The 24204-nt window shown below is 22.3% G+C and overlaps 7 protein-coding genes across 16 annotated transcripts in view; 4 read left to right on the top strand and 3 right to left on the bottom strand.

Annotated features, from left to right (window-relative positions):
• LOC102670906 (condensin-2 complex subunit D3-like) overlaps positions 1-3650 on the bottom strand; it is a 5449-nt gene extending 1799 nt beyond the window's left edge. Inside the window, exons 1-3 of one of the 3 annotated variants that reach the window (XM_031512647.1) lie at positions 3365-3526; positions 3065-3274; positions 10-2943 (exon numbers count right to left, since the gene is read on the bottom strand). In XM_031512647.1, the coding sequence (XP_031368507.1) occupies positions 10-2933 (2924 nt within the window). In that variant the 5' untranslated portion in view covers positions 2934-2943; positions 3065-3274; positions 3365-3526. Of the gene's footprint in view, positions 1-9 lie in introns of all 3 variants that reach the window. The other 2 variants (XM_031512646.1, XM_031512645.1) reach the window with 2 other exon arrangements.
• The window catches only part of LOC102681039 (syntaxin-1A-like), a 6877-nt gene extending 1800 nt beyond the window's left edge, over positions 1-5077 (top strand). The window contains exons 5-9 of the mRNA XM_006620223.2: positions 4185-4382; positions 4462-4535; positions 4609-4746; positions 4833-4943; positions 5006-5077. Coding sequence (XP_006620286.2) covers positions 4185-4382; positions 4462-4535; positions 4609-4746; positions 4833-4943; positions 5006-5077 — 593 coding nt within the window. The remainder of the gene's footprint in view (positions 1-4184; positions 4383-4461; positions 4536-4608; positions 4747-4832; positions 4944-5005) is intronic.
• On the bottom strand, positions 3722-6751 carry LOC102680810 (lymphokine-activated killer T-cell-originated protein kinase). Its single transcript, XM_006620221.2, has 6 exons — positions 6504-6751; positions 6199-6435; positions 5821-6114; positions 5517-5741; positions 5282-5435; positions 3722-4003 (listed from the first exon to the last, which is right to left on the bottom strand). Exons 1-6 carry the CDS (start codon positions 6625-6627, stop codon positions 3913-3915), a joined length of 1125 nt encoding a protein of 374 aa, XP_006620284.1. The 5' UTR covers positions 6628-6751; the 3' UTR covers positions 3722-3912.
• A 3485-nt stretch (positions 6752-10236) lies between these two features.
• Positions 10237-12519, top strand: LOC102681383 (probable G-protein coupled receptor B0563.6). 2 transcript variants are annotated; one of them, XM_006620226.2, is made up of 6 exons: positions 10237-10557; positions 10783-11042; positions 11127-11353; positions 11448-11749; positions 11932-12166; positions 12249-12519. In XM_006620226.2, exons 1-6 carry the CDS (start codon positions 10535-10537, stop codon positions 12444-12446), a joined length of 1245 nt encoding a protein of 414 aa, XP_006620289.1. In that variant the 5' UTR covers positions 10237-10534; the 3' UTR covers positions 12447-12519. The 2 variants fall into 2 exon arrangements, with proteins under 2 accessions (XP_006620289.1, XP_006620290.1); XM_006620227.2 differs by having other exon boundaries at positions 12254-12433.
• Positions 12520-12979: 460 nt separating this feature from the next.
• LOC102681164 (trafficking protein particle complex subunit 11) lies at positions 12980-18580 on the top strand. 3 transcript variants are annotated; one of them, XM_006620225.2, is made up of 21 exons: positions 12980-13101; positions 13492-13693; positions 13768-13937; positions 14023-14211; positions 14271-14456; positions 14527-14694; positions 14789-14993; positions 15073-15246; positions 15387-15465; positions 15536-15590; positions 15757-15964; positions 16043-16248; positions 16328-16633; positions 16706-16911; positions 16977-17113; positions 17187-17399; positions 17464-17624; positions 17704-17926; positions 18022-18130; positions 18202-18275; positions 18345-18580. In XM_006620225.2, the coding sequence occupies exons 2-21, from the start codon at positions 13505-13507 to the stop codon at positions 18369-18371; spliced, it is 3285 nt and encodes a 1094-aa protein (XP_006620288.1). In that variant the 5' UTR covers positions 12980-13101; positions 13492-13504; the 3' UTR covers positions 18372-18580. The 3 variants fall into 3 exon arrangements, with proteins under 3 accessions (XP_006620288.1, XP_006620287.1, XP_031368503.1); XM_006620224.2 differs by lacking the exon at positions 12980-13101 and adding an exon at positions 13193-13361; XM_031512643.1 differs by lacking the exon at positions 12980-13101 and adding an exon at positions 13193-13361 and having other exon boundaries at positions 16709-16911.
• A 102-nt stretch (positions 18581-18682) lies between these two features.
• Positions 18683-21778, top strand: LOC116186174. Of its 2 annotated transcripts, none has more exons than XM_031512644.1 (3): positions 18683-18967; positions 19124-19806; positions 20434-20521. In XM_031512644.1, the coding sequence occupies exons 1-2, from the start codon at positions 18842-18844 to the stop codon at positions 19235-19237; spliced, it is 240 nt and encodes a 79-aa protein (XP_031368504.1). In that variant the 5' UTR covers positions 18683-18841; the 3' UTR covers positions 19238-19806; positions 20434-20521. The 2 variants fall into 2 exon arrangements, 1 of the variants encoding a protein (XP_031368504.1); XR_004151125.1 differs by lacking the exon at positions 18683-18967 and adding an exon at positions 21232-21778 and having other exon boundaries at positions 19486-19806; positions 20434-20648.
• Positions 20339-23908, bottom strand: LOC102681604 (probable serine hydrolase). Of its 4 annotated transcripts, XM_006620230.2 has the most exons (7): positions 23838-23908; positions 23588-23730; positions 23462-23506; positions 23104-23339; positions 21705-22052; positions 21155-21439; positions 20339-20709 (listed from the first exon to the last, which is right to left on the bottom strand). In XM_006620230.2, the coding sequence occupies exons 2-6, from the start codon at positions 23646-23648 to the stop codon at positions 21188-21190; spliced, it is 942 nt and encodes a 313-aa protein (XP_006620293.1). In that variant the 5' UTR covers positions 23649-23730; positions 23838-23908; the 3' UTR covers positions 20339-20709; positions 21155-21187. The 4 variants fall into 4 exon arrangements, with proteins under 4 accessions (XP_006620293.1, XP_006620294.1, XP_006620292.1 ...); XM_006620231.2 differs by lacking the exons at positions 20339-20709; positions 23838-23908 and adding an exon at positions 22355-22590 and having other exon boundaries at positions 20943-21439; positions 23136-23339; XM_006620228.2 differs by lacking the exon at positions 20339-20709 and having other exon boundaries at positions 21119-21439.
• Between the last annotated feature and the right edge of the window lie 296 nt (positions 23909-24204).

Here is a 24204-nt window from a genome sequence, read left to right on the forward strand (position 1 = left end):
TGTACATACTTTTTAAATTGTTCCACTTCTTTTTCCAGCTTAGGATATTCATTTAATATGTTTGCTAGTTGATCTTTGTTATATTCAGAATATGTTTTAATTAAAATCTTTTTTACATCATTTTCTAATGGTGATTTTAGAATAGACAATTTCATTCTAAGCTTTATTAAGATAGGTAATAAAACTTCTAAGCCATGTTTTTTTATTCCTTCAATAATAATGCTAATTGCATTAGAAGTTGAAGTAATTGTTTGAACTGTATATTCTTCACTTTCACCTTGATCATCATCATTTTGTTTGTTAAATGATGATGGACGTAAATGATTGTTGCTAATTATATATAATGCATCTTTTAAAACACATGCTCCTTCTTCTTTTTTAACATCAATTAAATCAATACAAGTTCCACCAAGTATTTGACTAGTTATTTTTACAAGTAATCTTATCTTTCCAGGAGGATCTAAATGATCTAACATAAAATCATAAATTGCTTTTCGTTTTTTTTCATTCTTTCTTCCAGGAAGTGTTAAAACTTTTTTTTCTTTTTCACAGAGTTTAAGATGATAAACTTTATGCTGAGATTGGTAATTATTATAATGATATATACTCTGTAAAAATTGTTGTGATATTAAAGATTTATTTTTTGTTAAAAGACGTTCTTCTATAAGAAAAATGGTTAATTCACGTATCATCTCATCAGAATCTGATAACATTGTTAATATATGAAAAAAAAAAGGACCCTTAATTTTTATATAATCTTCCAAAAGTAATTGAATAAATATTACCATGATAGTTTCACGCACTTGTGGATTTGAATCCTTCATACTTACACACATATCTGGTAAATATGGTTCAACTAAAGCAGTGAATCTAACACAAATATCAGCTAAAGCTTTTGCAGCATTTATTCTTACAGGAATTTGGACAAGTGAATTTAAATTTATTTCTTGTCTCATTAATTTACCAAATATTGGAACTACTTCCTTTGCGATTTCACGATCTCTCATTGATTGTTGTCCTAAAATAACAACTGCTGAAGCTTGCAGTTGTTCTATTTTTTTTATTATTTCTGGTAATATATCCCATTCTAACAATATTCCTTGCAAAATTCGTAATGTCAATGGTGAAATTTTGCAGCTACATAAAATTGCTGCATGTCCTAATGTAAACATAGCTTTTAAATAATTAGGTGCTGCCTCAATAGCTTGATCTTCACTTTCAAAAATTTTTGCAATTTCTATTTCTGAAAGTTTTATGAGATTTAACATATTTGTTTCTAGCAAATTATTATTTTTGTCAGGATTTAAATAGTGAATTATATTATGTATAATATCTAAACAAATGCTAATTAATCCAAAATTAATTTTAAATTGTTGTAAGCATTCATATAAATAAATGTGAAGATGTTTTAAAATTTCACAGTTTAATGATTTCCAAGAATATCTTAAAGCTTGTAGAACTAAACTTGTGCAAAAATTATTTTCTGCAAAAATTTCTTGATAATTTGAAAAATATTTGTTCATATTTGGTAAATTGGTATTTTCAGCCAATGCAACTAAGAAGACCCAAGCTTCTATGTTATTATTTGTTCCAATATGAGATTGTATATTGTTTATTATAGAATTAGTAACAACACCATTCTTAATCCATAAATTGCAAGCTTTTGATAAATGTTTTCTCATTTTCATTTTAATTATAGTATTTAAAATTTTCCATGGCAAATCATTGGTTGTATTATCAATACTTATAGAAGTATTTTGTATTTTATTTAATAATAGATTTTGTAAATATTCTAGCACTTTTTCTTGTACCTTAATTTCAATATCAAATATTTGTGGCATAACAGTTCGTACCCATTCATTTAAAAGTTGAGAATTATCTGGAAATTCTTGTAAAAGTTGAGATAAAACTTGTACAGCAAATCGTCGTACTATTAACACTGGATCTCTGCATCTAAGACTTATTACAGATAAAACTTCATGTATCAAAGATGGAAACATTAAAATTAAATTTCTCAAGATTTGCAATGAGCTTCGTCGTACCATTGCTCTTTCATCTTCTAATCTTTCTATCAACATAATTATTAAAATATTTGAACTTGGTAATAAATCAATGTCCTTAAATAGAGAATCTTTTATGTCGTGAAATGAAAGTAATTGTTTATTTGTATTAGATTTTTTAAATATAGTTTGAAATATTTCTTTATCTATTTCATTATCAGATTCTGTAAATTCAGCAATTATTGCCATAGCTTTTCCTCTTACCATACACGAACAATCCATACATCTATTCAATATAATTGCAAAGAATATTCTTCTTATTTTGATTTTTAGGCTATCAATTATATTGCAATTCATTGAAAAAGATTCAAGTAACAATTTCCCAATTATTTCTTGTGCAAATAATCTAAAAGGTATTTTTGAGTGATGTGATAATAGTATTAAATCCTTAAAAGCTTCTAATGCAGTATTCTGTTTACATATTCTAAAAAGTTTTACTAACACATTAGCTTGTCTTTGTCTAACTTCAAATCGATCTGGACATGTTAGCATTATATGTTGTATTAATGTTAGAATTGCAGTCTTAGCTTCTTTTTCAAATTCATGTAATAAATTTTTTAAAAAATTTATGGTATGTTCACGTACATTTGTAATAAATTTTATTTGTGTATCCATATGACTACATAGTAAACGTGGTAATATATACTTTGCTATAAATGTTATAGTTATTTCAATAGGTCCATGTTTATTATTACATAATTCTTTTAATGCCATATAAGCATTTTGTGGCAATGAAACATCCAAAGTACCTATTTGTTTATTAAAACATTGGATGATTGTGCAATCATCTTCTATCTTCGTAATTTCAACTAATCCATGAATAGTAATATCTAATGACTGCACATGATCTTTAAACCAAAATGATTTTATCATTACAATAAAGCTGCAAATAATAATATTTAAATTTTTTATAAGAACTTCTTTTTCATGAGATGAAAGAATATTGATTTCATTTATTAATTCATCAGTAACATTTAAATCATTTAGATATATTCTTTTATTACGTTTCTTAATAGAAGGTTGTAATTGTTCGGAACCCATTTTAAGTGTCTCTATAGCTTGTTGATACAAATTAGAATGAAATATATTAAATGCACTACTACCAGGAATGGTTAGAAGTACAAAATATAAATTAGTTGCATATAGACATGATTGTCTTGTTTCTTCATTGGTTTCTTTGTTTTGACCAGTTTTTATTATATAACCCAATACAGCTAATAAAGCATGCACTTTTATATTCATAGTAATTAATGTATTCCACGATATTTCAGAACAATAATTTTCAGAATTATTCTGATTTTTACCTTCTTCTAGCCAAGTTTGTATTATAGTACAAGATTCATGTAAAAGTAATCTCATGTCTTCACTCTCTAAAAACATGAGGTACTCATCAGGTGGTTCATTGTAAATCATAAATTCTCCATCCCACACAGATTGAATCCAGTCCTCATTTAAGTCACTAAATTTAAAATTATCGAATATTTTTAAAGATTCCATGGTAACAATTGTATTAAGTTTAAATTATTTTAAACGAAACTACAATTATTATCACATTTCCTTAGCTTACAAATATAAACATAACCTTAACTTATCACTTGATAAAGAAAAATTATAGCCTCAGGTTATCATTTTTTGAATACGTATCGATAACAATTTTAATGTTTCATTATGGTATAAACCAACAAAAAACTTTATTGACAATTTATCATAAAACATCTCGTAAGAGCTGTAAAAAATTGTATAAGAGATTTTGGCGTCCATTCGAAAGCGGGAAACTGACTGACCAATTGCATTCATTGAGAAATGCAACGTAAAATATTACCCTTCCAAACAAAAATATTAAATTTTAATGTTATAAAAATCTATTGATATTGATATTATATACTTGAAAATTTGTGATTATTGTGATGATTTTTTTCAAGCTATTATCTTCGGATTTTTTTCTGAAAAAATCATCTTTTATTATGTCATATGATGTACAAAATGTGAATTATAAAAAATTAAAATAAATATAATATATAAAAATTAATTAATTATGATAAAAATTAATTAATTAATTAATTATATATTTAGTTCTACTTTGTTTTGATTTTTATAAATTGTTCAAATATTTTTATTTTATAGAAATGAGTAAAGAAGTTGTCCCCATTGATGATTTAACCATAACTAGTGCAAGAGAAGGACCAATACATATACGAGTTAAAGCATTACAATATACAACAATGTTAAAATTATTTTCTCAAATTATGGAAGAATATAATAATTCTATGTTGAGATATAATGAAAAATGCCGTTTACTTTTACATCAACAAAAACTGTTAAGTATGTTTTTTCTAAAAATTGAAAAATATATATATATTTTTATTTAAATATTTTCATATTATTTTTACTCATTTTTTAGTTAGAAAACATATTACAAGTGAAGAATTGGAAAAGCTACTTGATGTTCAAGAAAATAATATATTTGTTGATAATGTAAGAATTAAAAATTTATGCTTTTATAATAATTTTTTTAAGATTAAAATAAATATAAATTTTGTATAAATAGATTTTAGAAGATAGTAAAATTGCAAAGCAACAATTATCTGATATTCAAAATAGACATAATGAAATAATAAAAATAGAAAAATCTCTTGCAGAAGTTAGAGATATGTTTACAGAAATGGCATTTCTTATTGAGAAACAAGTAAGTGTAAATAATAAAAAAATATTATATAACTATAAAAACGAATCTTAAATATAGATATATAACAATTTTTATTTTATTTATAGGGAGAACAAATAAACAATGTGGAATATTTTGCTGGAAAAACAGCAGATAATATTGATTCTGGTCGTATTGATCTTAAAAAAGCAGAAAAAAAGAATCAAAGATATAGAAAGGTATATAGCAATATTTATAGCAATAATACTGTATCATTTAATAAACAATTATCTTTTTTTAGAGAAAAATTAAACTTGGTATAATAATTAGTATAATAATAATTATTTTCTTGATAATCATCATCTTTTTATAGAAAAACAAACAAAACTTTAATTTTAAAAAGAAATAATAAAAAATTTATTCTAAAACATTTAAGATATTTATTATCTAAATAATAAATAATAGAAACTTAGAAAAAAAATTATATATAATTATATATAATTAATTTTTATCATGTCAAATTAAATATTATAAAACTTCTTATATAAAAAAAATATTAAAAATGGAAATGTATTACTTTTTACTATTAAATACATAATTTTCAAAGTAATTAACAAGACCTTTTGCACTAGGCCTAACTTTATAATCTGTAGTAGTACATGCAAAAAATACTTCAAGTACTTTTTCATATTCTTTTCCTAGATTAATAGCAGGTAATGAAGGACGAGTACCTGTGATTAAGGTATTATATCTGATATACTAATTTTTAAAAATTATTTTATTTTACTGAACATTATTATTCAAATACTTACCATATTTTGTATTGACTATTTTATTAAGAAAACTATTGCTATCATCCATATTGGTATCATATTCATTTGTTATATTGTTTTTCATTTTCATTTCTAACATTGAATCATCTAGATAAGAATCATCCATTTCTGAGGATTCTATGTGAGGTGCTGACAAAGCTATCATTTCCCAAACTACAAGACCATATGCCCAAATGTCTGCTTTATTTGTAACAGGACCATCTTCTAAAATGTCAAAGTTATAATTAATTATATTGTAAACTTTATGTAATAATATTATAATAGATATAAGATATTAATTAACCAAATATTATTTCTGGAGCACTCCAACATTCAGTTCCTACATAGTTGAAATTTCCATTTGAAGTATCTACTTCTAAAGTTTCTGTGAGTGGTAAAGATACTCCAAAATCACATAGTTTAACTATTTTATAATCTGAAGAGATTAATACATTATAACTTTTTATATCACCATGCAAAATATAAGCAATATGATGCAAATATTCTAATCCTTTTGCAATTTCATACATTATTTTCAAAATATCATTAGCAGGAAATGGATCATCATCAATATCAAGTTTTTGTTCTATTCTGTCACCTGATAAAATTATATTAGCATAAGAATTGATAAATTTTTTTATGCAATTTATTATAATTATTTATTAGTAGATATTTTTCTTACCTAAAGAAGCATCCAATTTTTCCATTGCCAAACATGGTTCACCATTTGGAAGTTTACTAAAAGCTCGAAAACCAATAATATTTGGATGATTTAATTTACGAAGTATTTCCGCTTCAAACCGAATACGTTCATTATATTTTTTATCTTCTATAATTTTGGAATTACGTTTTTTTATCGCCCATGGTGAACGAATAAAACCGACTTTTGGTGATCGTTCCAAACTAAATACAGTAACTCCTATCAACATATATTAAAACAACATTAATGTTTAATAATAATAACTTTAAATATTTATGTTTCTTTACCACATCCATAACCTATTTGTTGTAAAAACGGTGAGGCTGGTATTTTAATAGGTGTTTGCAATTCTGGATTATCTTCTACTCTAGTCTTATACTTTTTTATTGTTGGCGTTTTAAATTCAGCCATATTATTAACATATAAAAAAAATTATTTAAATTCAACAAAATTCGTTCTTTCTAATTTGTCCGTTGAATTTTAAATTTTCTCAATATTGACGTTTAATAATACCAACTTTATATACATGTTAAAATATTAAAATACAAAGAAAAATAATGATACACATCAAGCTATTTTTCATAATTGAATTCTATTTCTTAATATTTTTTATATTATTTTTAATATTTATGAATTATTTAAAAAAGCAGTAATTCAAGATTTATAATATTTCATATATATTAAATTATTGTCATTGGTAACCATGAAAGAAACATCTCAACAAAGTACTTATCTATTTTAAATATATAATTAGATTATAGTTACAAAAAAATAACAAAAAAATATAATTAACATTTTATAAATATAAATATATATAATATAAATATAATTAACAAGATATCATATTATATATATTATATATATTATATATATTTTTTTATATATTAAAAAATATATTTACTATATATCGACAATGAGTATTCAATATATGTTATTTGTATTCTGTGAAAAATCACATATGTATTAATATAAAAAATATATAAATTTTTCATAATAAAAAAATAACGCCAAAATAATTTAAGTTATAATTAAGTTATAATTAATTTAAGTTATAACCAGAATATTAATATATATTATAAATTATTATGCATTTTTCTAAAAAATAATATATAAAAATAACCAAATATTGAGTTATATTATTTTAGTGTTTACTTGCGATTCAATGAAATTATTATGGAATACATCCAACAAAAAAAATAAAAAGTTCATTATACTATTCATTACTTATTTATGTCATTATTTACTAAAAATTATAGTGAGATAGTAAAATTTGTCGTACACGCATTATACATGTTTTGATAACAGTTGTATATTGTATTGATACATAATGCCATACATAAATCATATTTAAGAATATAAAAATATTATGCAGAAATATAATTATTTTAAAATAAATTTATAGACAATATATAATAGACGATATATATTAGTAAACTATAAAAAGAAACAATTGTTAAATAAAACCGATAGTATATTAATTAATTTTAAATAACATAATTAATTTTATTAAATCACAAGAAAGAAAGTAAAAGTGTGAAGTGTTATTCCAGCATTGAATTGATATTTAATTAAAATTATTTCTATATGGAAAGAATAATATATATAATATGCTATTTCTTTTTAATAAATTTTATTTTTAATGTGCATTTAAAATTATTTAAGATTCTATAAATATAAAATAATCTTTTTAACATAATTATATTTAAATTTAGTAAATATATAAATGATTCACTGTTTAGTAATTCTTTTACTCTGTTAATTGTTATCAAATTTTTTTCAAGTCTTTGCTATTAAATCTGAATGTTTTTTTTTAAACTAAAAAAAATATAAGAATAATAAATATAATAATCATTTGCTATTAATAAATAATCAAAAATATAAATGATAAAGAATACAAAATCACATGTATATGTTATAATTATAAAAATATTTTATAAAAATATTGATCAAAATATATTTAATAATAATTTCTTTCTTCTATTGCAGTGATTGCTATAAAATTTCTTTTAACAATAAATCATACTTCTCTTGTTAAGTATGATTCACAGCAATTCGTTTGAATTTAATGTTATTGTGCGCCATGTTGTGAATATTAGCAATAACGACGCATGTACATCAATTCATAACGTTAGTTGCATCTCTAACAAAAAAGTGAAAAACACATTATTCCATCGGATTTATAGATAGATCATCGATCTTCAAGTGTTAACGAAACTAATTGAAATCTATTTATGAAAGAAATAATTTTAAAAAAATTCCCATTTCAAATATATACACTGTTTGATTGAACTGTTTTTAAGTGTTCTTAATAGAATGAAACAAAAAATTGAGCTAAATGATAGTTTAAAATGAAGTTCAAATAATAAATTTTTTTTAATAATAAATATTCTCTATGAATTATTCTCAAAATTTTCTAACTTATATATATATATTCGGTAAAGTATCGAAAATAAAGAATTTCGATGAAGAACTTTGAACTCAGTAACATCAAGAATTTTTTCGATACATATAAATACGTATGTAATTTTTCAATATATATGTATGTACATTTTTTTATTTAATTTTCTGAAGTTAGTATTCTTAATTACTATATTATATTTAAAAATAAAAACTATAAAAAAAATATATTTTTATCAAAAAATTTTCTATACATAAATTATGATATTTTTGATATTTTTGATATTTTAAAATATTAACAGTAAAATGATTTATAAGTTATAATGATATGAAATTGTTTTTTTATTAAATTTTCTCAATGATCAATTAATGAAATCAATTTATTTTGCATTTTAATTATAGAAAAAAATAAAATAGAAAATTCTATTTTTCTTTTCAATATCTTTCGAATATTTTGATTTTTAATTAAAAATATTTCTAAGTTTTAAAATTCAGAATATTTCTATTAAATTAACAATCTTTCTTCAATTTGATTTTATCTTATTTATAAATTTTTAAATATATATAGAAAGAATTAAAAAATTTCTAATAACTTTCATTCATTATTAGATTTTGAAAATATAATTTTAAATAATATATTTTATATCCTTAAGATATCTTCCGGGTATGATAAAAATTAGTATCCATATATAATACTTTATTAAGTTTAATTCCATGCTTTTGCATTTTCGTTAGTCGCACGAATAGATGCTCTATCGACTGTAAAGAATGCTTCTATGGTACTTTCTGCTTGAAATAATTGCTCATTTTTTTGGAATATCGATAAAAATTTAAAGCTCATAATAAAATGATAATTTTTGTCTAAGATTGTATTTAAAAATATAAATTTTTCTTTTTATCATTTAATTATTGATTTTTATATATCACTTCAAATTTTCATATGTCATTTATATGAGATTTTTTATTTTTTACTATGTTATTTTTTTTAATTTTTCAAATTGTTACGGAATTTTTTTATGGAACAATACTTGAAAATCCATAACGTGCAAATTTTATCAAAATTATTGAATATATCATATTAAAAATTTATTTTCATAAGATAATATGTGAACTTATATATTTAATTATCTAAATATTTGAAAAAAAACAGACAAAATTTATTCGGTATCAAAATCTTTAGCATAATGATATAAAAGCTCATGAATAATATCATTTCAAATAAAAATAATCGATTAATTTTATGTTTTGTTGTTGTTGTTAAGTTAAAAATAAATTTGTGTTGAATTTTGTTTATTATTAAAAAATCTATATTGTATAAAGTTTAAGCATGAGAATATTGTATGAAATTCATGGTAAAATTTTATTTGAAAATTAAAAGAAACCATAGAAGATAAATTTTATTTAAAATTTGTTTCCATTTCACATTAACTTATTTAGTAATATGATAAAATTCATCTATCTTAGCTAAATATTTTAATTATTCATATTATCGATATAATGTATTTTATTATTTTAATAGAAATAAAAAAATTATTAATCGAATGAAAAGTATACCTTTTATTGCATTTTTAATTAAATTAATTCATAGAAAGTGAAATATACTTATAATAGAATATAATTATGTACAAGTAAATATACTTTGATTATAACAATAAGTCAACCTTTGCAAGAGCATGCGCAATATTGACTTTTTATAGAAAATACAGTAGCAAATTTATCAGGGATAAATCTCGCAGAACTTGTGTATCCGTTGTGTTTTACTCAAGTATTTATTAATAAGAGTTTTATAATTACATGTATGTATATAAGTGAGATGAAAAAATCCTTAACATATTAATAAATATTAATAGATTTTAATTTACTATATATATAATATAATTTTTAAATTGTGCTTTTTATCAATTTTATTAAAATATCTACTATGTTAACGGGAATACTTAGAGGGTATGTTATAAAATACAATAGATTTATTTTATAAATAATAATGATAAAATAAAGATAAAATAAGTATAATAATAATGATAAAATATTGAAAATCTTCATTCAAATTTAAAACATTTCATCAATTTTCATCAATTTTTTAAAATTTATATTTTAATCAAATTCATATTTTAAATATACTAAATTATTTTGCTATTTTTAATTATATTTATATATTATATTTTATAGAACGCTTTTATGTTGTGACAATGAAAATTTTACCTGGAATAATGTAATTAACATAAACAGACATGCTTTTAATGAAACTACGTCTTTATTATATGTCGTTTATAGAATAATAATCCCTGCAATTATAATTAGCGGAATTTTTGGTAACATTTTAATATTTTTGGTGTTATCCACTCCGATGTTTCGAGGAATTGCATACTTATATCTCCGAGGATTAACATCAGCACACATTGGTGTTCTTTTATCTTGGATACCTATATGTATGTATCATGATAGAAATATTAAAATATATGTAAAATATAAAAAAATTTTAAATTAATTTCAATAAAAGTATCTGATTTCAGTTATTAGATTAGGATTCGGAATGAAAAATAATTACCCATCTGTTTTTTATCATGCTCATTTGGAACTGGTTGCTGTAAACACCTTTGCTATAGCCAGCATTTTAATTATGACCAGCGTAATCGTCGATCGATATATCTTTATTTTTTTCCCGACTCGTATTCGTAGCAGGAATGCACGCAAGAATATTCATTCTTTCATTCTATGTTCTTTCATTCTTGGATTTGCGGTATTAAAATGATATTTTTTATTTTTTTTTTTTCTAGAAAAAAATAATCATTATACATATCAAAGATCCAATTTTATTTAAAATCATTTTATAGGTAAGCGCTCCCTTAACAGGAATGAGAACAGTATATGAACAACAAGAAGATACTGGGACAATTTTTACATTACGCGAAAATATATCCATTACACGAAGTGTTTTGTGGAATGTATATATTTGGATGATGGAAATTATATTACGACTTTGTCCAACTATAATTCTTCTTTTGCTAAACAGTTTTGTAATCAAGAGATTTTTACAACTCAATGCTAAAAAAAGAGAATTTCAATCAGTTTCTGAAAAATTTCGCAATCCAAATATTCCTGAAACCTCTCTATTAACTCGCAATCGAGGATACAGGTAAAAGGATACTGTAAAAACAAAGACAAAAATAAAAACAAAAAATGTAAAGATTTTCATAAATGAAAGATTAATTTGAAATAATAAAAGATTAATTTTAAATATTTTATTTAAAAAAAAAATTTCGTTCTATTAATAAAATGCGTAATATTTATAGAATATTTATATTTTTTTTTTTTTAGAGAAGAACAGCATTTAGCAATATTAATGGCGATAATGGCAATATGTTTTATAATAACAATGATTCCTTCAATATTGCTTGAATTTTTACATCATGATTATGAAAATATGAATGATGATTGCCTTTTATTTCGAGCATTTGCTGCTGTTACAGAGCTTTGTAATTTTGCTGCCCATATTATCATATATTTTTCATGTAGTAAAGAATTTCGAAAAGAATTTCTTAAAATTTTTCAGGTAGATAATTTTAAAATGTATTTATAGTTAAATAAAAAATATTTTAAATCAAATTTTCTAATTCTAAAAATTTAAAATAAAGAACAGATGCAGAAAAAGTGTTATAGAAGAAGATTTTGATCGACCAATAGGGGAAATTGAAGATTATAGTCGGCATGGTACAACAGTTCGATTAACACCTGAACAAACAAAATTAAATTCTCCAGCTTCTATAAGTAAATTGAATCCAATGGAAGAAGATAAAGAATCAGAAATATTAAATGCCGCTGATGTTGTCTAAGAATTATATTATATATAATTTATTATTATATTATAATATATTTTATATATATTTTATATAGATACTACATAATATATTAATTTATTTAAATTATAATATATATTATAATGAAAAATATATGATAAACATATAATGAAATATTATTTTATTTCGTCATGCAAAAATCATTATATAATAAAAATTATATTTCGTGAAAATATTTTGGAAACTAATATTTACCTCAAAAAGTATTAATTAATTTTAATTATTATTAAAAATAAAGATTATATATTTTTTTATTTTTTATTGCATAATAGTATCCCAGATAAAAAATACAGATCTATTTTTGAGTATTTTTTAAGTATTTTTTTTTTTTTAAATATTTTTATAATACTTTAAGTATTAGGGATTTTAGAGTTTCTCAATCTTTAATAAAATAAAGAAAATAAATTTTAATTAATTAAATGTAACACAAATTAAATATAAGTTATTTCTAATATAAATTGCAAAGAATATAAAAAACAATCTTATTTTTTTAACATCGGTTTTTCCAGAATAGTTCAGAATATGCGAAATCACGAAAAATTATGAAATTATAAAATGTCACATCTATTCTATATTTTATCTGTGCTTGTATGCTATTTGTATGTATAAACATATAAATACTGTGTCTATGGTATGATAGCAGTAAAATATTTGTAGTGCAATTATTTAATTATATTTGTATTAAATTTATTAATCATTACAATAATGATACTAGATGGCACTAGTAATCACGGACATATAAATTATCAAAAAATAATACATAACCTAAACTGTCAAATTATACATAGATCACTTCGCTATTATAAGTATTTTTTATTACAAGTATTTCTTACACAAAGTTTTAACTCAATAGTTTTTTTCCTCGATGTAGTTCATTGTGTAAATAGTTGGGTATGCTTAAATATATATAAGCATTTACTTTATATAAAATATAATTTAATATGATTTATATTTTTTCATATAAAATTCTAATATTTATAAAATTGATTAAATAATTATTATATTTTTGTTTTTTTTACAGTTAGTCTTTAATTATGTGTGAATTACCACCAGAATTAATTATTAAACCATTAGCTCTTATTGGTTTGAGTGGTTTAGATATTGCTAATCCTATACATCGGTCAATTTGGGATGCATTCAGTAATAATCGAAGATTAGAAAGTTCTGCCATACAATTTAAATTACTTACTCCTACTCATGAATTTCCTACAGTAAAACCCAAGGTTTTTTATTGTACAATCATAAAATATAACTCATGTATATTATTATTAAATTAATTATTATTAATATATTTTAGAGAAATTCATATGAATATTATAAACCTAAAGGAATATTAAAACGTAATTGGATGAACAAATATCTTAATGAAATTCCAGCTGTAGTTGTTGTATTTTATAATTTAGATTGGAATGATCCACAATGGAATGAGAAAAAAATGGAATGTGCTTCTAAAGTACAATCTCTTAGGTATTTCTTATATATCATATATTATTATCATAAATATTATATATTAAGAAATATAATTAATATTTTTAATTATCTATTCTTTTAGAAATGCTTTGGATGGAAGAACTACAAAAATAGCTGTAGTACTTATACAGCAATGTACACAACCTCCACCAGGTTCTGAAAATGCTATTGCAACTGAACGTGCTACAGCTGTGTGTGGAGCATGTGAACTATCTCCAAAGTTATTATATATTTTACCACATGGAAATCATTTATTAGGATACATATCTAGGTAATTAATATATTAATAAATTCTTGATTATATTATAATTATATTTATATATATTATAGATTGGAAAGTGCTTTATATGATTTAGCACAAAACTTTTATCATCATGAATATCGTATTGTCAAAGGACATAGAGATCAACTTAATAAAACTGTGCAAAAAAATACATATAAACATTTATTTGTACGCCATCAATTTAAAATGGCATTTTTAAATGAATTGAAACAAGATCAAAATTTAGCTCAGAAGTAAGTATAATAAAATTAAAAAAAATTTGAATAAAATGCACAAATAAAATGCACAAAATTTATTTTATAGGCATTATACTCAAGCATATAATCACTTATTAGAAATACAAATAACAGACACAAATGTAATGGAAATTACAACTATTGCTTCTTTTATAAATTACAAATTATGTAAAATAATGTTCAATTTAAATGTTCCTAAAGATGCTATATCACAATTTAGACTTCATACTGACAGGTCAGAAATATTCATAATAAGTTTCATAATAAAATAAGTATATAATAATTATAATATTAATATTATTTACAATAACATTAAATTGGTAATGCAGATTCAAATTATGGACTGGTCCAAAGGAACTTATATTTGAACATCATGCTTGGATGTGTAGTCAATTTTCCACATTTGCAGAATTATTTGATGATGCTATTCGACAAGGACTTCCTGCTGTTCAAACTCAGCATCCTGGATATTATTTTCAATCAGCAGCTCATCATGCAGGTTTAAGGCAAGCAGCTTGCAAAGAACTTTGTCAGGTATATTTCATATAGATTGAAATATTTAATAAATAACATTTTTATATAAAATTTTTATTATAAATATATATTATTTTAGAATGTAAATAGCTATCCAGAACCTGATCCATTAGCTGGAGAAGAAAAACTTGAATTCTATGGACAGCGACCATGGCGTCCTGGAAAATTAAGTGCAGAACCTGCAGATCCTATGAAAGAAGTACTTGCTATACAGGCTTTGCAATATAAAGAAAAATATACAGTTAATCATTCAGTAAGAATAAATTCACTTAAGATTTTTTTATTTAAAAATTTTCATTTATTTTTATTAATTTCATATAAATAAGAATTCTAATATAAAATTACTATATTTTCTAATTATTATATTATATAATTATTATATTATATTTTCAGAATATAATTATTGGTTTATTGGGCAATGCAATTTCACAATTTAAAGTATATAGATGTCCACGAATGAGAAGAGTATTAGGTAAAATATATTTAATTAAAATAAATAATATATAAACTTTGTTTAATAATATATATAATAATTATTTTAGTTGTACAAATGGCTGAAGAATATTATAATTGTAAAGATTATGGAAAAGTTCTAACGTAAGTCAAAAGAATATTAATATATATGTACACAAATTTATTATAAAATAAAAATAGTACAAAAAAATTTTGTACTATTCATTAGTCCAAAGTTTGACTCTAACATTATTTTTATCTAGACATATTTCATTACTTAACATCAAAATCATAAAATTTGATTGGCCAGATTATTGATGCACATGTTATGGGAATATCACGGTGAACGGTGGCCTGTCTTAATCACAAATATCTTAAAAAATGCTTTGCGTGCGGCATATCTTTCCACGAATATTCAAGACTACATCACCTTGGCATTTGAAGCTTTGGGACCTTCTACTACATTTTCGGAAGATTATAAAATTTCTATTTATAATAATATCATTAATATTCTTCATGTGAGTAATTTTATACAATATCATCTTAATTTTATAAATATTTTTAATTGATTAATTATACAGAATATGAAATTATAGAAAAAATCACCAACTCCGGATTCTGATTTACCCGATGATGTGAAATATCCCGCAATAGAAAAATGGGTAATCGAACTTAATCAATCAGAACCAATTGTTTTTACAATTGATGATAATAACATGAGTTCGTTTATAGAAGTTAAAGCAAGGTTTTTACAACCAAAGTATGCAGTCAATTCTATGGTTAGTGTGGAAGTCATTATTAGGTAATTTTATAAGCTTATATTATTTTTGTAATATATATGAAAAAAAGACAACTTCTAATAAAATTTATATTTTGTTTAGAAATTCATATAGTAATATCATTGAATTTTCTAAAATATCAATAACAATTAATAATCCAGGATATAATGAAGAATTTATTATTAATGATACTAAACATAGCAATCTTATTTTTCATGGGAAAGAAATGAAAAAATTTCTTCATCAATTTCAAGCTCCACAAAAAAATGATAGTAATGAAATGCGCATTACTACAATTTCATTGTACATGGGTAATGATGAAAGTTGCTGTATTATTTTGAGATTTTCTGCTCTAGGGAGAGAAACAAATTTTTTAAGCCGATTATATCCTGAAATACAACAACTTCGGTATATTTAAAATAAAATATTTTTATTGTATATTTTTATGCAAAAAACTGATACATTTTATATTTATAATAGTAGAGGAGAATTCGAAACAATACAACCACTAGTCAGTGCTGAAATAAAACAGGAAGAATCTAGTCTGAGTATAAGTGCAGAATCAAATAATCCGGCGCTTTTAGGAGAATGGCTCCCTATTAATATATCTGTTACTACTAATGAAGAAATATCATCAGCATTTTTAAATGTATTACTTGTATCTGATGGAACAAATGAACAATCAAGTATGTATGTAATTATTAAAAAAATATTTACCATATTTGATGATTATGATTTCATTAAATTATAGCGGAATTAAGCTTAACAATGAATAATAAACAATCGGTAATATCGGTATCTATTAATAATTTGGGAAAGAATTGCATTACTCATCAAACTGTATATTTAAGAGCTCACAAAGTTGGTGATCGAGATATACATATAAAGGTATATATTATTTTAATTAATCTCTTTAATTTTTATGTAATAAAATAATGCATATATAATTTTATTATAACAGGTAGAATATTCAAGATCTAAACAAATTAAAGGATTTAAAGAATTAATATATTCATTGTCAGTTACAAAACCATTTGAAATATCAACATTATTTTATACATCACTTTTTGAACCATTAACAAAAGGTTTTATTTATGAACCATTTATAATTATGCCTCATATTTCTTGTATCTCTCCATGGCCTATATATATTATAAATACTTCTATAGAATTGGTAAATAATATCTTCATTAATTATTATTTTTTATTCATGATATATAATTATATATTATTTATAGGGAGATTCAATAGAAAGAGAAAGTGAAGATCAATCAGTATCTGTTTTGGCGGGTATTACATTATCTGAAAATGAAACAGGTACGGATGCATATTATTTGATGCCAAAAGTAAGTGGTGAACAACCTATTAGTACAGGTGTTTATACTATTAGATGGAAACGGTAAATGAAATTATATTATTTTTATTATTAAAATTGTTAAAATGATTAAATAATTTAATATTAATATTTTTTATTTTAGTGCAAATGATGATAATGCATTAGAAACTAGTAGTAGTGTTACTTTATCTCCGTTAGGAATTGAAGATGCAATAATTGGTTTAGAAGCTAAATTACCTGCTCATGGTTGGGTTCGTACGCCGTTATTAATATCGTATTTCATAAAAAATCATTCCGATCAAATGATTACATTACGATTAACTATGGAAGCTAGTGATGCCTTTATGTTTGCTGGACAAAAACAAGTAAATAAAATTATAAATTAAATTTTAATTATAAATTAAAAATTTATAATATGATAATAAACTTCATTAATTTAATTTATATTTTTCAATTTTAGATTGATATTTATATACTTCCAAAAAATGAAAGAAAAGTTGAGTGGATTTTACGACCATTGGTGGCAGGTTTTGTACAACTTCCAACATTATCACTAACAATTCCTGATGGTAATAAGTTTATTAATTAATGTATTTTTAATAATTATATGTTAATCAAGTTTAATTACAATCATATATAGATGAATACAAATTAAGTAAAACGCGACTTTTGGAAGTGGTAGAGAGATCAATACCAAGTCATATATACATTCTTGTAAGTATTATAATTTTATTGGAATTCACACATACAAAGTTAAAATTTGAATATTTTTTTTTTTTATAGCCAACTTCACAAACTATAGAAGAATAAACAAAATATCAAATATAGTGAGGAGATAGGTAATAGAGAAAAAAGAAATTTTGTTTTTTTATCATAACACATTATTGAGCCACAGATATATTATCTATACATTCTTAAATATATAAAAAAAATTTCGTATTTAAAATTATAAATATTAATTTGTTAAATATAATTTATTTACTTTAAAGTGTAATAAACAAAAGTTCCTTATCCTTAAATATATATTTAGTTGTTATATGTTAGTTTAGTTTAGTTATAGTTTAGATATTTATTGATGCGGGCAGCGGATATCGATTATATTACCATACTTATGTTTCTATAGAAACCACATTTATGCAACCACAGTGTATACGTGAAAACATTTTTCTAATTCGTAATAAATGAAAATATTTTAAAATTAAAAATTATAATAATAATAATTAAATTTGAAGAAAATAGTGAATTGTGAATATAAAGATTATAATAATAACATATTGATAATGTCCGATAATAATTATATTTCTTTAAAAAAACCACAAAAGAAAAAGCACTTGCAAGAATTCTTAACACCTATTTTTCGTATAAATTCAGAGGAATCTTTGATTCGTAATAGAAAATTTTTAAAGGTATGCTATTATTGCTAAAGTTAATTCATATGTAATCTTAAAAATTAAATTTTTTATAAATATTTCGCAAATTAAAATAGATATTTTTATATTTTATTACATAATTAATGTTTAATATAATGAGAAATTATGTATGTAAAAAAAATTTTAAATTAGGATCTAGAACTTGCAAAAGCACGTTTGCGAACTTACGCTGCATATACACCAACTGATCGAGAATTACAACAACGTGTAATGGAATATCGCAAACATCTTCAGAAATATATATAAAAATTTTTGCTTCATAACAAGTTGATTTCATGTTGCAAATGAAGTACATCCATTCAATTTGATAACTCGAGCCGAACGAACAAACTTTCAAGTGAAAAGTTTGTTGATCGTTAGGATCGATGCACCAAACTGATAATTCAACCGATTGTATTAAACTAATGAAATAAAAAATATAAACTAAATTTTATTATAAGAATTTATAATACTTAATAATATATTAGAATAAAATATTTTATCATTATAATTATGTAATTTTACTTTGAAAAAAGAGATATATACTTACATTGCAAGATGATCTATTACTATGAATTCTACAATATAGACAAATAGTTCTTATATAAAAAAATGTAAAAAGAGAACGCGCGAACAAGTACGAATATTATTCACCTGCAGAAATGAAATATTCACGTTCATTTTTTACGTGTGACGGTATTATCATCGCTCGTAATTACTGACACGTAGAACGTATATGTACGATAGGATAAGTTCGTTTCAGAAGTTACCTGATAACGACCTAAACCAATAATTCGACAAAAAGCTATATAATACTTCCACGTTATATTTCATTTGTAAGTATTTTTACAAAAATATAAAAATATGTCATTATCGTATATAAAATTTTTTCATAATTTAAAATAAAGCATTTATAATGATTTCTTTAAAATACATGTTATCTAAAATTATAATTTATAAGATGTTTTAAAGCATTAATATTTTAAATCTTACTTACCTGTTTGTTGATAAGACAAACATTTTTTATTAAACATTTTTTTCTATTTTTTTAATCGTTCTATATCGAACAAAAATTTAATCAGAACTGATATAAAACAGCTGTGTCGAATAAAGTCTTAATATAATTATATATTTCTATGTGGCTATATTATTTCACCATTTGAATAAACAAATTGACATTGAAATTTTTTGATTTAAATATTGTAGATAGCCTAAACATCTGTATCAATAGCATTTTTATCTCTTGAATAGCATCTTTCTTGTAATTTTATCTCCATGATAACGCAATTTTTAATAATTCGAAAAATATAATTAAGTTTAATTTAAAGAGAAATGAAATAGAAAATTTTATGAAACATTTTTAATTGCAACTATTTATTACAATAAATAAACATACAAACATAAACAATTAGATTTTTTTTAAATAAATTATATCTGAATATAATACCAATCGTATTTTTTAGTAAAACTATAAAAAGAAGTTAATACAAGCAGTACGAAATGATAGCATGTATCGCTTTGAAGTCATTTATTGCCGAGTTATGCATAAAATACACATTGATATAACTGTGTTGCATTAGTAAAACATTAATGCATTATCGTTGTTGGTTACCAAATGTAATATCCATTAAAATAATATGTACCATTAAATTTTATAAAAACATCGTTCATTGGCCTTGTAAGTAGTATCATTTATTACTTCTAAGATATTTTTAAGTTATGACTCATTTTTAAACAAACTGAAAAAGGAAAAATCGTAATTTTATCTATAGTTAGTAGAATACTGTAATGACACTATATCTTTGGAATGCTCTTTTTTCAAAATTGTGATATGTAATCATTTCTTAATATTATTTTATAAAAATATGAAAAAATTATAATATAAATGAAAAAATTTAATTAAATTAAAAAAATATATTATTTTTTATTTTAAAAAAATAATGATTTTTAATTTTTAAATTATAGTTTATAATATAATTAATAAATTAAATCCAATAATTTGAAGCACAAGGATTGTGGAAGTACATAATGTAATATCATAATACATTTTCATTGTTTGTACACAATACATACAGAATGTATAGATGTACTAAAATAATTATATGTTTAAATTAAATATTTCTATATACATTTAATATAGCTTGCAAAAAACTAATTTTTCTAATTTAACACTTGCTATCTTACCCCTATCAGTTTACATCTAAACTTTGCTTATCATTAAGTACTTATAAAACTGTTAATTATAGGTGCAATTTTTTCAGGATAATTTAAATGTACATGATGAGTTCCCTCTACTTTATGATATTCAAATCTTTTAGCACCTATTTTTATTTGATCTAAAACTTTATCATAAGATTCAGGATAATCAAGTTTCAATCCAGGTATAGCACGAATATTAAGATAAGCACATTTTATCCGAGTTGCATATACAAGTACCATATCTAAAGATATTGTACCCAATGCAGAAACCTAAATTAAATTATATATAAAATATGTTATATTATTATATTGTTGTTTTATTATTATAAAATCAATATCAATTAATATTAATCTGTAGTTGGTATTCTTAGATCACAATTAATGGAATTATAGATTATCAGTTGGTATTCTAATTGCAGATTATTATGATGATACAAACTATAGATTAATGTTATATATTATATAATATATAATATTATATAAAATAATAAATTCATATGTAATTATTTATATATCATAATGAATAAAATATTACCTTTAATCGCGGATCACGTGAAAAATAGTATCGTTCGGATTCATTGGCAGGTCGCAAACCACGTTTCATTAATATTATGGCACTTTCTCTAGTTATGGAACCTTTATAAGCATCTTCAACAATGCTAAGCACTTCATCATAACTATAGGATGGAATACTATCAGATTGTAGCAATTCATACTTTAAAAATTTGTCAATACTATCACTAAGTATAGCAACATTTTTTGCCACATCTTTTACACTAGGACTTGCAATATCTAAACTTATCATGAATTCCACTTCATCAGGATAAAATGCAGCATATAAAAATGATATTGCCCCTCCTAAGGAATGTCCAAGTAATTTGACCTATGATAATCATATTTAATTATATATTAAAATATGTAAAAACTGGAAAAAATATTTATTTATGAATACTTGATATTAATTCAAAATGATTATGAATATAAAATAATATATGGATATAAATTTTAATTTTATGAAATGTACTTTTTATATCATGCAAAATTGGAGTAAATACTTTCAAGGCTGACTGTTATATAATAATAATAATAAAACAATATTTTTTGTTTAATAGATTCTATGATTCATTGATAGTTATTTAAACTACTAAACTAAATTGAGTGGTAATACTTAATCCACTCGCTAACCTTCTTCCATTTGAAATATTTTACAATTCTACGAAGTAGAATAATACCATCCCAGTAAACATAATAGTATTGACTTTTTGGATAATGGGAAGATAAACCATGACCAGGCATATCCAAACAAAGTACTGAAATCTCATCACATAATAAAGGAATCAAAGTGTCAAAACTGCCAGCATTATCTTGACGTCCATGCAGAGCCACTATTGGTTGGATCCCTTTAGGACCCCACCATTTGCCTGCAGGTAATGATTATTGAAAGATATAGAATAATTTTTAGATTTATAATTACTTTAAATATATATAAATATACTAAAATTTATATTTCCTAAAAAAACATTTTTAAATAAAAATTTTAATATGAAACAAAGTTGTAGCTGAACAATAGAAATTTATTATGATTTTGAAAATATATATATATATATATATATGACCTATAGTTATACAACGATAGTACATGATTTGGAATGCATGTATTGTACATATGAATACATATAATGATTAATTATATAAATCTATAACAGTCAACCTTGTTCCAAGTAATTTTTATATGAATTTAGTCATTATATAATTATATATAATATATATAATATAACAATTCTTTTATTATAAATAAATCCAAAATGATATCAATATAAATATTTATGTATATTATCAAAAAATTAAACATGAAAATAAAAAAATGAATTTTTATATAAAAAAAAATTAAAATTAATAAATGATCGTTGTATAACTTTTATTTGCTAGCTAACCTTGTTCCAGTTATAATATTTAACAAGTCTACGTAGTATAACAAGCCCATCCCAAAATACATAATAAAATTGTCCACTAGGAAGATGGGAAGATAGACCATGACCTGGCAAATCTATAGCTAGAATGGCTACATTTGATGGTAATAATGGAATTAATTTATCAAATGTTCCAGCATTATCTTGCCAGCCATGTATTGCTACTATGGGTTGTTGATCCATTGGTCCCCACCATTTGCCTAAATTTATTATCATTATTCTTTGATATTTTGTAAATATTATTATAATATTATTAATAAAAGAAAATTTTTCATATATATATTTATAACTGCAATTAAAATGAATTACAATATTTACTGACCGCTTAAATAACCCCATGGTACAGGTATTTGAATTTCTTCTACATCTGAAAATTATTAATATTTTATAGTAATTAATTAAAAAGCTGTAATATAAAAATATATCAGTAAATAAAATATTAACTTACTATGTACTTTATGTCCATTTATATTTTCAGTAGAATCACTAGTTTTGTCAACTGTATTCATCTGGCTGATAATAAAATACTAATAATGTTTAAAATTTGTAAAGAATTATTTCTCTTATATACTTAAGAGTTTTTAAGTTTTTCTGAAAAAAATTCATAAAATAAAAATATCAATTTTCTAAATTAAAATGTAAATTAAATATGAGTATAATTATGTTAAGTCATAACTTATATATAATATAATTATTACCTTTTTTAAAATTAAAAATGATACATTATATATTTTTATTATGTTTTTAATTTACTTATGTATTTTATAAGAAATTTATTAATAATTTATTGTATTATCAAATAAACGTTTGGAAACTTATTTAGAAAGAAGAAGAAATCTTTAATATTATATAATTCTTACAAATATTATACTTCGAATTTTGATGAAATTATTTAAAATTTAATGTAATACTTTACTGTGCGTTTTCTAAATATATCAGATATCAAAGGAGGATTACACAGCACTTTTATCTAAGATAAGTCTACTTTTTTAACATATAACACATTGGAAGACATACTTACGTATTATATATATATATATATATATATATATATATATACACATA

The sequence above is a fragment of the Apis dorsata genome, unplaced genomic scaffold (assembly GCF_000469605.1).
Source record: "Apis dorsata unplaced genomic scaffold, Apis dorsata 1.3 scaffold_489, whole genome shotgun sequence".
Lineage (NCBI taxonomy): Eukaryota > Metazoa > Arthropoda > Insecta > Hymenoptera > Apidae > Apis > Apis dorsata.

What these genes read in the sequence shown, in the direction of transcription:
- LOC102680810 (XM_006620221.2), bottom strand. Translation starts at nt 6,627, where the DNA reads ATGGCTGAATTTAAAACGCCAACAATAAAAAAGTATAAGACTAGAGTA. An exon ending in AATAGTCAATACAAAATATG is followed by an intron (nt 5,436 to 5,516) that starts GTAAGTATTTGA and finishes CCTTAATCACAG; the next exon opens with GTACTCGTCCTTCATTACCT. An exon ending in TATGTATTTAATAGTAAAAA is followed by an intron (nt 4,004 to 5,281) that starts GTAATACATTTC and finishes TGATTTTTTCAG; the next exon opens with AAAAAAATCCGAAGATAATA.
- LOC102681383 (XM_006620226.2), top strand. Translation starts at nt 10,535, where the DNA reads ATGTTAACGGGAATACTTAGAGG. An exon ending in TTAACGGGAATACTTAGAGG is followed by an intron (nt 10,558 to 10,782) that starts GTATGTTATAAA and finishes TATATTTTATAG; the next exon opens with AACGCTTTTATGTTGTGACA. An exon ending in ACTCGCAATCGAGGATACAG is followed by an intron (nt 11,750 to 11,931) that starts GTAAAAGGATAC and finishes TTTTTTTTTTAG; the next exon opens with AGAAGAACAGCATTTAGCAA.
- LOC102681164 (XM_006620225.2), top strand. Translation starts at nt 13,505, where the DNA reads ATGTGTGAATTACCACCAGAATTAATTATTAAACCATTAGCTCTTATT. An exon ending in TGGAACAAATGAACAATCAA is followed by an intron (nt 16,912 to 16,976) that starts GTATGTATGTAA and finishes ATTAAATTATAG; the next exon opens with CGGAATTAAGCTTAACAATG. An exon ending in TAAATACTTCTATAGAATTG is followed by an intron (nt 17,400 to 17,463) that starts GTAAATAATATC and finishes TATTATTTATAG; the next exon opens with GGAGATTCAATAGAAAGAGA.
- LOC116186174 (XM_031512644.1), top strand. Translation starts at nt 18,842, where the DNA reads ATGTCCGATAATAATTATATTTCTTTAAAAAAACCACAAAAGAAAAAG. An exon ending in GTAATAGAAAATTTTTAAAG is followed by an intron (nt 18,968 to 19,123) that starts GTATGCTATTAT and finishes ATTTTAAATTAG; the next exon opens with GATCTAGAACTTGCAAAAGC.
- LOC102681604 (XM_006620231.2), bottom strand. Translation starts at nt 23,648, where the DNA reads ATGAATACAGTTGACAAAACTAGTGATTCTACTGAAAATATAAATGGA. An exon ending in AATATTTCAAATGGAAGAAG is followed by an intron (nt 22,053 to 22,354) that starts GTTAGCGAGTGG and finishes TGATTATCATAG; the next exon opens with GTCAAATTACTTGGACATTC. An exon ending in CACGTGATCCGCGATTAAAG is followed by an intron (nt 21,440 to 21,704) that starts GTAATATTTTAT and finishes AATTTAATTTAG; the next exon opens with GTTTCTGCATTGGGTACAAT.